Raw genomic sequence first — 11726 nt, forward strand, 5'->3', positions numbered from 1 at the left:
AGTGAGTGAGTGAGTGAGTGAGAGAGAGAGAGAGAGAGAGAGCGAGAGAGAGCGAGAGAGAGAGACATCATCAGAGAGAGTCATGATCTGCATGAGCTCTTAGAATTTACTTTTTGTTCGCTATTTTGAGATGAGAGTTAGATCAAAAATGTTATATATCTGAAAGAATACCAAATTCTGAACTGGACTTTCACAAAAGGAAATCAGAAAAACTTATTTTTGTTTTTTAAAACCAAATATTCAGCACAGAGGATCAGTTTCTAGCAGCACAGCAGCACAGACCCACAGGAAAATTGGAGGGAAACTCAAAAACAGGACAATCCTTCGAGATAAACCTCAACAGTTCAAGACACGCCTCAAGAGACAGCACCTCATCTAGAGCCCCATCCAGAGCTTCAGCGCCTAGAGAGGAGCCACACAGACAGAGACCGCTCTACAAAAGCCCCACAGCTCCTCCACCCGAGCCAGAGAGACAGAGCTATGCCCAGGCCGTCAGTGGAGGAGTAAACCCGGCCAGCGCTGAGCTTCACAACATCCAACACATGCTGAGTATCATCTGCTCTCACCTACTGACACACAGTGGACAGAGATGAGAACTTAAAAAAAAAAAATGTATAAAAAAAAAAAACTTCAATCCGTGGCCCTCCTCCACAATTTCAGCATTGATTGACCTGCCAGTCAAAAGGGATAATTTTAGCCATGGAGTTTAGACGTACATAGTCAGAGCCATTTCCAGGCCCAGGGAAATGTGCTGCTTATGGGTGACTTGAATTCTAGAACCGGTGACAAATTAGATTTCATAGAATCACAAGGCACCAGATTAATTACTGGCAATAACAGATTTTTCCCTTCTCACCCTCCTAGACAGAACTGTGATCAGGTAGTGAACTCTCACGGAAGGCAGCTGCTGCAGCTCTGTCAGAATCTGGCTCTGTACATCGTCAATGGAAGACTGCGAGGAGACTCACTCGGTCGCTTTGCCACCCCTCGAGTCTCCCTATTTCCAAGAAGAAACCTTTCGAAACCTAGAGCAAGAAATCAGCCATTTCCAGGCCCAGGGAAATGTGCTGCTTATGGGTGACTTGAATTCTAGAACCGGTGACAAATTAGATTTCATAGAATCACAAGGCACCAGATTCATTACTGGCAATAACAGATTTTTCCCTTCTCACCCCCCAGACAGAACTGTGATCAGGTAGTGAACTCTCACGGAAGGCAGCTGCTGCAGCTCTATCAGAATCTGGCTCTGTACATAGTTAATGGAAGACTGCGAGGAGACTCACTCGGCCGCTTCACCTACAGCTCAGCTCTTGGTAGCAGCACTGTAGATTATACAATCACAGATCTAGATCTTTCCTCTTTGAGAGCATTCACAGTCAAACCCTTGAAAATTTATCCAACCAAAAACACCGTCAACCAGAAAACCAGGACCTCTGTCTTCATTACTGCGAGGCGCTGAGGCAATACAAAGCCACACTACGCCGGAAAAAAGCTCAGTTTCTGCAAGACCAGTTTCAAGAGATCGAAAAATCTATAAATTCAAACAAATTCTGGGATAAATGGAAATTATTAAACAAATCAAATCAAGAATATCTGGCTATCCAAGATGGAGAGATATGGAAGAATCATTTCCAAGAATTATATAGCTCAACTGAAACTCAAAACTCTGATCAAAATGAAATAATTAAAAAACTAGACATTTTTGAAAAATCAATAAAAGCATATCAAAACCCCTTAGATTTCCCCATAACACTGAAAGAGTTAGAAGATAAATTACGGGTCCTCGAGCCCAAGAAAGCCTGCGGTGTTGACGGCATCCTGAACGAGATGCTGAAACACACAGAGCAAAGCTTCAAACTGGCCATCCTCAAACTCTTCAGTGATGTTCTGTGTGTAGGGTTCTTCCCTGAGATCTGGAACCAGGGCCTCATCAGCCCCATTCACAAGAACGGAGACAAACTGGAGCCCAACAACTACCGAGGCATCTGTGTGAACAGTAACCTGGGGAAGGTTTTCTGCAGCATCTCAAACACAAGACTGTCAGACTTCCTTATCAAACACAATGCCTTGAGCAAATGTCAAATTGGATTCCTCCCAAAATGCCGCACATCTGATCACATTTTTACACTACAAACACTAATTGATAAATATGTACATCAAAACAAAAGCCAAATTTTCGCCTGTTTTATTGATTTCAAGAAAGCATTCGACTCAATCTGGCATGAAGGTGGGAGAGATAGAGACAGAGCTGCACTTCCTCACAGAACGCCCCAAATACCTAACCATCAGAGACCACTATTACCCCAAAATAAACAATATTTCCCCAATTTAATAGTTGCACCCCAACCGAAAAACTTTGTTTCATTCTCGGCGAAAAAGCCAAATGTGCAAATATTGCTGCAAAATTAGTAGCATCGTGCCATGACCTGAGGGACAAACACAATCCAGAAACACACAGCCAATAGACACACTCTCACAGGCCAAAACTGAAATACTGTTACTCATGTACATAATGTTAGATTTCTCTGTCCAGCAGTTGCTACAGGAAAATCGTTATTATTATCATTTATTTTTATTTGATTTATTTATTTATTTTTCCCTATGGAATACCATTGAAACTTTGAACAGCCATATCTCCGTAACGGTGCAGCGGATCCGCATCAAATTCGGGGGATCCCTTCAGCTCGAGAAACCCTCTCGAACGCCGAATCAAGTGTACGTCTCGAGGCCCCCTTTCGAATGAGACCACCCCTGTGTCGATAGCCCCCAGAGTCCGGTCGGGCACCGACCGATGTGGCAATCCCGGGGGGCTACCGACACGTGGAGGGTGGCGTTCAAGAGGGCTCCTCGACCTGAATTGCAGCAGCATTCAAGTGTAGTCTTATTCGACCGTAAGTGCCCTGCGAAGGGGACTTCACATGATATTCCACCATGATTCCAGTTCGAAGGGAACGTACAGGTTACATTCAAAGGGCATTAAAGTGCGCGAGACGTGAATTTAAATTGTATTTATTTACAGAGGTATATTACCTCTGTAATATACACTTCTCTAGTAAGTTTCGTCTGTGTGTGGAGACAGTAGCACAAATCCGTGAATGAATGTTCCGAACTGAAAAAAACTTAATCGGAATAAAGTTGAATGGAATTTAATTGAAATAAAGTTGAATAAACTTCAACTTTACTGTTCAGTGCACTGATGTCAGACTCATTTTGGATAATAAAGTTTATTGTTAAATTACATATCTTTGTCACATCATTATAAGTGTTTGATCACCACATTTGAGTGATAATGGCAAAAAATGTGTTTATGTATATATATTCTGTTTGTGTATATACTGTATTCTATATATAGTACCAGTCAAAAGTTTGGACACACGAATGGGAAAGTGTCCAAACTTTTGACTGGTACTGCACTATAATATACACAAAGAATAACGGCCGATATATCGATATTTGCCTTTTTTTACTCCCGAATATCGGTATCGGCCCCCAAAAACCCCTATCGGTCGGGCTCTACTTTAAACAAACTTTTTTTTTTCAATTAATTACTGGAAACGCAAATTTGACCTTTAGTGCACCTCACCTCTCGTTCTTCTCCTGGAGCTCCAGCAGTGCGGCATTATGGTCCTTCTCCAGCTCTCCTTGTTCCCGCAGCATTCGCTCCACCCTGTGCTGTAACTGCGAAATCACACCCTCTGTGTGCAAAAGAGAGAGAAAAGTTCAACCAGTTCATACCAGACCACCACATTATGTCTCATTCACTCGAGACAGCATACTAGAATTAAAGGAAACATGGTGATGGATGGGTAGCTCTTTTGTACCCTTCTCTGAAATGATGCTGATCTGATTGGCCAGTTCTTTCTCCAGCTCGTCTCTCACGTCTCCCTCACGTGCCAATTCTTTCCGAAGTCTCTTCAGCTGGAAATGCGGCGTGCTCATAACATCCTGCACTGGAGAGCTGGAGATCAAGAACGTAAGAGTATTATTTGGGAATTTATCATTCAGTAAACTATCATATGCAACTCTACATGTTTCCAACATCAAGCAACATTTCTGTCTTCCCTGAAAGCAAAATATTCCAAAATCAGTGAATATTTCAAGCTTAAAATACTATTCTGTCATCGAGTTGCGCTTAATCTGTGCATATGTGCAGTTTATGTTGATTACCACAAAAAAAAGCGCTGTTTTTTTTTACTTAAGGGAAAAAAAATCAAGGTTATGGCAAGGCATTCATAATGGAAGTGAATGGGACCAATTTTGAAGGATTTAAAAGCAGAAAGTTTATGAAGATAAACTCTGTTGTTAAAATTTATAAACATAATATTTGAGCTGTAATCATGTTTAAATAATTTTTACAGTAATTTTAGGATTTACGACATTGCATTTTCATGGCAAAAAAAGTTGTTTTTAACTTTTACCTTAAAATTTTTTTATAAAACTTTGTACAGAAAAAGTTAGTAATCCATTTTTTCACAATCAAACGTTTTAACGTTTACAAATAAATTTTCATTGATTTTCAAGGAGAGAAAAAGTGGAAATTCATTTTTGTGGTATTCAATATTATGAACCCAGAATATTCCTTTATATTTGAACATATAAAAAGTCAGCTATATTAATCAATAAAATGCTCATTTTAATGTAAATAAATTTCTTTTCTATTAGCACTGCCGTACTTGTCACCATACAATTACAACTTTTAAAGCAGTGACTCATTTAACCTTTTTTATGGTTTTAGTCAAGAAGCTGCTTTGTCCATTAGAAGAAAAAAAAAACACACTGACCAGTCCGAGCTGGAAGCCACTGTACAAAGCTCTTGAAACTGAACTCTGGGAGGCCGTTGGGATCGGCCGACGATCGGAGACTCGTCATCTGTGTATAACAGCGAGCTGCCGCTGCTTCCACTGCTAGAGTTCACAGCATTCATAAAAGCTACAGAGAGCGTGCATGTGAGAGATAGATGATTAATAGACGAGCATAGATTTAATTTAACATTATCCAATTCACTAAGCAATGTGACTACTTACAGTCTTGGGCTAGAAACTGATCTAGACCTTCGTCTAAAGACAGATCATCAGCATCATCTTTTACAAAACGAAACATGGATGTAACTTCCGACTGACACAGACAGAGAAAGAGATAAATAAGAACCTATGTTAGAGAGTGACAATTTTAAAATTCAATATTTGTTGCAGTAACACTAGATATGGAGCTAAGAAAAGCAAAGTATCTAGTAAGCGGTCATTAGTAAACACTCACCTCTACATTTGAATCCATTGGGAGCAGAATGCCCTTTTTAAAAGTGCAGTAACAAAGCAAAAGCGCCACCTGCACACATACATTAACACAAATAAGTGCACAACATTTGACCTGCATTATCATTAAAGGAACAATTCATCCAAGAAATAAGCTTGGTATAAGTGACCACAGTCACAAAAATTTAGAGAACTCAGTGAAGGTCATTTCTTAAATTTTGGTCTGTTCCTCATACAAAGCTTCAGAAAACTTAGAATATAGGAGAGTAAGTCAGTCATATGAACCACTTTAATGTTGCCTTTTTTATTCAAGCTTGACAACATGCGAGTACGTAATGAGATGATTTCGTTTTTGTTATGCAAAAACATTTCCACACATGCAGCATAAATACAAAGCTATGATTAGCATGTCATTTTCAATGGGTTTACAATCTTTTTGATATCACAGACCCCAAATATGATCACTCATGCAATCGCCCATCCTAATTATTGTTTTGCAGTATTGTTAATGTATTATAATAATATTATTAATGTATTGCTTAATGTAATTTTATTACTTATTATTACTTAATTTAATACAAATATTATTACTTATTTTTCACCTGTTACTACTTAATTTTAAGTAATTTTATAACCTATTTAATGCATTTACTTTGACATCATTTTATAATAATTTTCATTTATTTACTTTTTATTATTTATTTATTTAGTTTGAAAACCCCTGATTTAGAGCACAAATTTATACCTTAGCAAGCTGAAGCTCCAGGTCAATCCCTCCACTGATCTTCTGTAAGATGAGGGAACTTTGTCTTTTGGTGAGGTGAAAATCATCTGCACATGTAAGACAGAAGTTGTAAGCAAGGAAATATTATCTTTAAAATAGCAACATTTATATATTTCAAGCATACAAAAATACACACATATACACATCTATAGGGTCACACACACATATACATATACATATATATATATATATATATATATGTGTGTGTGTGTGTGTGTGTGTGTGTGTGTGACCCTGGACCACAAAACAAGTCATAAGGGTCAATTTTATATATGTAAATGTAAATAACATTGCTGTATCTTGCATATCATGCAAATGTTAAAGGACATGGTCATGACAGGAGGAGAGATTACAAAATAATCACTTTCAAGTGCCTTTACATAACGCTTTTCAAAATAATTAGGCCTAGACACAAAAAAAAAATATTCTGTGTTAATCAACATTATGCAACAAATACTGTCAACAGAGCATAATTTGTTACTTCTAAAACTTTTCTCATTCATTTCATAAAGCGTCCAATCGAGCATTATTATCTATGACAGCTGATGCAAAGCCAGGGATGCAGAACATATGCATCAAATTGTAAAAAGTCAACATTTTGAAACTCACCATGCAAAACACTGAAAATGATTTCCACTTTCTTGTAAAGGGATAAAGTCTTAAAATCCTCAGTGTTCTCCGTGCCCCTTCTAAAGTAACAGATAAAGCATGTCAGAAGTAAACCGGGTTAGTGCTAGTTATAAAGGTATTTCCATATTTACCATCCAAGAGTCTCAAAATGGCAACTCACAGTTTGAAGCAGATCTTCAGGAGTCTAATCCCATCTCTCATGGGAACGAACTCGCAGACATGCTTCTCTGGAAACACGGTATTCATCTGTCAAAAGAACAACAGTCACTACAAACATCTTAAAGAAGAAACATTTAAGTGTTTTAGACTATAAAACCAACATGTCAGCAGACTAAATAACTGTGACTAACAATATATTTTAGTTGTTAGTTCTTTGAGTATGTTAAACAAAACAAAACTGGATGACACTCTTACCCATGCCAAGAGCGGTCCCGCCTTGTTCATATTAAACTCTATAAAAAACATATTTTGAAATTATACTACAGCAAATACGGTGGAGAGAAGAAACAAATCAATGTATAATATTCAGTGACACAGTCCTACCTGGAAAACATCACACAGACTAATAAGTGTGCTTAATGTTTACACTTATTAGATTGTTAGACTTCTGGATAAAAGATACTATAACAGGCCAAAGTGAACATTTCTAAGGATACAGCATAACATTTGTATACTTTAATGGTCATAAAATTATCACATATGTTTTAAAACCAAATTAAAACAAAACACACATATATTGTAAAATATGGTGCATATCAATAGCCTTTATATAAACTTGCCAAAGTGTTATCCAGTGCAAATAAACGCAATATAACAATATCTGCTGCAGTATAATTACATTCAACAAGTTAAGTCAAGTGTGTTTTGATCTGTTTGTTTACGTTACTCTGTAAGTTAACATTTTGCCCGCTAACTTTCTCGCAGTTTAAACTAGTACATATCATCGTGGTATAAACACTGCCCTCATAAAACGCCACATAACGCTGAATATAATTATTATACAATAATTAATTAAATGTTTTTACCGTGATTTCAGGGTGAGATGAAGCAAGGACACACATCTGAAACGTTTTCAAATTTCAAACTCACAGCGAGCGTTGACTGTATCTGAACAGCTTTTGGCCGTCACGTGATGACGCAAAGCTCCGTTCTCATTGGCTGACTCAAATCAAAGTAGCCAATGGAAACGCAGCTTCTTCCGCAACGCCCCTGTAGGAAGTTTTTCAAAAGTCGACGCGTTTTGTTGTCGTTATAAAACGCCAAAAAGTAATATATTCCTCTTATAGTTTTAGAGATTTGAAAAGATAACGTTTAAAGCCATGTCTAATGATGAAACAGACAAAGAAAGTGAAGTAAGTACGAAAAAGAAACCGCCCGAAAAACGAACGAACTACATCTCCCAGAATGCTATGCTATGCTAATTGTTTCCATAGTAATTTTGTTGTGGTCTGCCCATACTGGCGTGACCCAAAGGTTGCTATGGGTAAAGAAAGAACACTTAAAATTTACGATGAGACGTTTTTAAAATTACTAATTTATTTGGGTTTACATTTAATTGCCATTGTATGTAAATCCACATTTTTTTGCTCTATGGCCTTTTAAATCTTATTGCAATTTGTAGTTTTTAAATCTTGTTTTCTGCAGTCTGGAGGTTGGAACATGTTTAGATCTCCAGTGGATTTTTCATTTAGGGAGCTCAACACAGTTTCAGGTGAGTTTCTACCATAGACTGTATAAAAAGTTCATACTTTTATCGGTTTGAAAGTTTTGCTTAAAGGGATAGTTAACCCAAAAATGAAAATGTGATGTTTATCTGCTTACCCCCAGGGCATCCAAGATGTAGGTGACTTTGTTTCTTGGGGTAAGCAGATAAACATCAATTTTTATTTTTGGGTGAACTATCCCTTTAATTCAAACAACTTAGCTCATTAAACTACTTAATTTTCATGTCAGAATTAATTTTCTGCTTTTTCAACATTAAAGGCAATCGAAACGTATTTATTGTTCCTAAATGAGGCACATTTTCGAATGAAACATGATAGAATTGTCAGATACGTAAACGAGTCGTTCTTTTGATTCGGATCGTTCCAATGAATCGGTTCATCCGGTTTACAGAACCGAAAACACTTTATTTACAGCTTTACAAACAAAAAGAAAAAGATGAAATTAATATTTACGAATTTACTGTGTAACAGTTTCATAAACACGCATAGGAAACATTTTTTTTTATAAATATAATTCTAAAAATACAAAAACTTTTTTCAGACAAGACATGCCTCACATAACATAAACTGACGTAAATATATAATTTGTTCCCATCCAAGATTTTCAGGTTTTATCAGGAGTGAAATATATAATAGCCTAAGTGTGTTACTATAATTTAAAATGTTATTAATAAATCTGATGCTTACCAAATCCCACAATCACAGATCCCAAAATTCCAGACCTCTCTTTTTTCTTTTTATTGTAGAAATAGTCAATTAAATTGTCTAAGAAGAAAAACCTTAAAAACAATCTATTTGCAATTCTTTGCCTGTTTTTATTGAAATGTAATTCTCAAAACTTGTCATTATTTCCAGGTTATATTGCTTTTAATCCCCGTTTATTCCTCTTGTTTGATTTTGTTTCTCTTCGTTATTTGCTGCTGTCTGTATATTGTATTGTTCTTGGCAAAAATAATAATAATTTAGTAGAGGTAACTAATTTACCATATGGTTCTCACCATAAAACTGTGTATAAACAACAATTATTAGTCTGTAATGTGTAGTGTACAAATAACCAGTGTTGGGGGTAATATATTACAAGTAACGCAAGTTACGTAATCAGATTACTTTTTTCAGGTAACTAGTAAAGTAACGCATTACTTTTTAATTTACAAGAGAATATCTGAGTTACTTTTTCAAATAAGTAACGCAAGTTACGTAATCAGATTACTTTTTTCAGGTAACTAGTAAAGTAACGCATTACTTTCCATAAAAAGTAACGAAGTAACGTAATTAGTTACTTTTTTATGGAGTAACGCAATATTGTAATGCATTACTTTTAAAAGTAACTTTCCCCAACACTGCAAATAACGAATGCAGTGCATTGCTGTTTACTTTCTGTGTTTCTGTAGACATGCTCTCTGATGAGCCTAATCCAGGCACTCGTCCACTAAAGCGTGACTCAGAGCAGAAGATCCTCAGCGCAACGCTCAGACTCAACAACAACTTCCTTTCAGACTTGACGGGACTGATGGACACACTCTCCGCTCTTTACGCTGAGCCCACCCGTCTGGCCTGGCTCGACCTCTCCTTCAATGAGTTTCAACACATCCATCCAGTATGCACTTTACCACCTGCTTCTGACAACTGAGCACAACAATTTGTGTAATTATTGAAATACGAGAGGACCTTCTTTGGAAAAAAAAACACCATTCTCTCTCTCTCCATCAGGTTCTCACTCAACTTAAAGAGCTACGCTTGTTGTATCTGCATGGAAACCGTATTTGTAAGTTGTCCGAAGTGGATAAACTTGCTGCGTTGCCGTTTCTCCACACTATCACTCTGCATGGCAACCCCATAGTGACCGAGCGTGACTACAGGTACGGTCGAAGGTCAAAGGTCAGGTAGTTGCACAAGTCAGGGGGCAGAAGGGTTTCCAAAAATAACAATTCTAGTCTTTCTAAGCCTGTATGACTGACTTTCGTCTGTGCAACACAAAAGACAGACAGAAAAATAGCACATGACTAATGCTGAGTAAAGGATAACAGAATTGTCATTTTTGTCTCGGTACACCATAAAATGCTTTACGTCAAATGCAATGAGTGCGTCCTGCCGTGTCTAAAGTGGGTGATTTTCCACTGTGGATGTCTGTACTGTGGCGTTCCTGACACAACAGGTGCTGAAACTGCGGTTAGGATTCGGTTACAAACCTCTGCTGTCCTGTGCATAGCAACAGTAATCACATATCCTTCTGATACGCACACGGCATGTGTAAAACCATTCTCAGTGCAGGCCCTACAATCTCACAAGAATATGTCCAGGTCATACTTTCTTCTGAAAATCAAAAAGAAAGAATTGAGGCAATATATTTTGCACAAAGAAGCTTATCAAGCTTATAAGTACAACTATAACTGCATTTGTAAGTATATTTTAATGCCAGACAGAATTTCCCATTAAACTCTCAATACTGCAATGCAAAAAACTTACAAAATTGTAAAATGTTTATATATTATGGTTTTATTTGTTGTATTGGTATTAGTTACTACAAATGTTAATGAAAAAAAAAATCATGTGAAATGAAAATGATGCTATTCAAAAAAAAATATTTTGGGGTAAAATATGTCATGGAAATGTTGTACAAGATTCACCTATATACAGTATTATATATAAATAACAGATTCCGTGTTTTCAGTCTTTTAATAAAAAAAAATGTAAAACTTCAACTGACTATAAATGTATGCCTGCCGTGAGTTTTACGTTTTGTTGGCATTAAAAGCTTTTATTACATTATTTTTCTGTTCTGTAATCTCAAATGTCCATTATAATTAGAGAGAAAACATACAGATAGACAGACAGACAGACAGATAGAAAGAGATAGATAGATAGATAGACAGACAGACAGACAGACAGATAGACAGATATAGATAGATAGCCAGACAGACAGACAGATATAGATAGATAGATAGATAGACAGACAGACAGATAGATAGATAGACAGATATAGATAGATATAGAAAGACAGACAGATATAGATAGATAGATAGACAGACAGAGAGATACAGACAGATAGATAGATAGATAGACAGACAGATAGACAGACAGATATAGATAGACAGATAGATAGACAGACAGATAGACAGACAGATATAGATAGACAGATAGATAGACAGACAGATAGACAGACAGATATAGATAGACAGATAGATAGACAGACAGATAGACAGACAGATATAGATAGACAGATAGATAGACAGACAGATAGACAGACAGATATAGATAGACAGATAGATAGACAGACAGATAGACAGACAGAGATAGATAGATAGATACAGACAGACAGATATAGATAGATAGACA

General features: G+C 36.8%; 2 protein-coding genes across 3 annotated transcripts in view; one reads left to right on the forward strand and one right to left on the reverse strand.

Annotated features, from left to right (window-relative positions):
• numa1 (nuclear mitotic apparatus protein 1) overlaps positions 1 to 7131 on the reverse strand; it is a 27260-nt gene extending 20129 nt beyond the window's left edge. Inside the window, exons 1-9 of the mRNA XM_016462539.1 lie at positions 7081 to 7131; positions 6827 to 6912; positions 6646 to 6725; positions 5998 to 6083; positions 5257 to 5325; positions 5025 to 5115; positions 4782 to 4929; positions 3822 to 3958; positions 3584 to 3695 (exon numbers count right to left, since the gene is read on the reverse strand). Of these exons, the coding sequence (XP_016318025.1) occupies positions 3584 to 3695; positions 3822 to 3958; positions 4782 to 4929; positions 5025 to 5115; positions 5257 to 5325; positions 5998 to 6083; positions 6646 to 6725; positions 6827 to 6912; positions 7081 to 7131 (860 nt within the window). The remainder of the gene's footprint in view (positions 1 to 3583; positions 3696 to 3821; positions 3959 to 4781; positions 4930 to 5024; positions 5116 to 5256; positions 5326 to 5997; positions 6084 to 6645; positions 6726 to 6826; positions 6913 to 7080) is intronic.
• An 807-nt stretch (positions 7132 to 7938) lies between these two features.
• LOC107670099 (leucine-rich repeat-containing protein 51-like) overlaps positions 7939 to 11726 on the forward strand; it is a 10120-nt gene continuing 6332 nt past the window's right edge. The window contains exons 1-4 of one of the 2 annotated variants that reach the window (XM_016462582.1): positions 7939 to 8018; positions 8311 to 8377; positions 9782 to 9987; positions 10101 to 10249. In XM_016462582.1, coding sequence (XP_016318068.1) covers positions 7986 to 8018; positions 8311 to 8377; positions 9782 to 9987; positions 10101 to 10249 — 455 coding nt within the window. In that variant the 5' untranslated portion in view covers positions 7939 to 7985. The remainder of the gene's footprint in view (positions 8019 to 8310; positions 8378 to 9781; positions 9988 to 10100; positions 10250 to 11726) is intronic. The other variant, XM_016462583.1, reaches the window with a different exon arrangement.

Source organism: Sinocyclocheilus anshuiensis, unplaced genomic scaffold, assembly GCF_001515605.1.
Source record: "Sinocyclocheilus anshuiensis isolate Anshui unplaced genomic scaffold, SAMN03320099.WGS_v1.1 scaffold48, whole genome shotgun sequence".
Classification (NCBI taxonomy): domain Eukaryota; kingdom Metazoa; phylum Chordata; class Actinopteri; order Cypriniformes; family Cyprinidae; genus Sinocyclocheilus; species Sinocyclocheilus anshuiensis.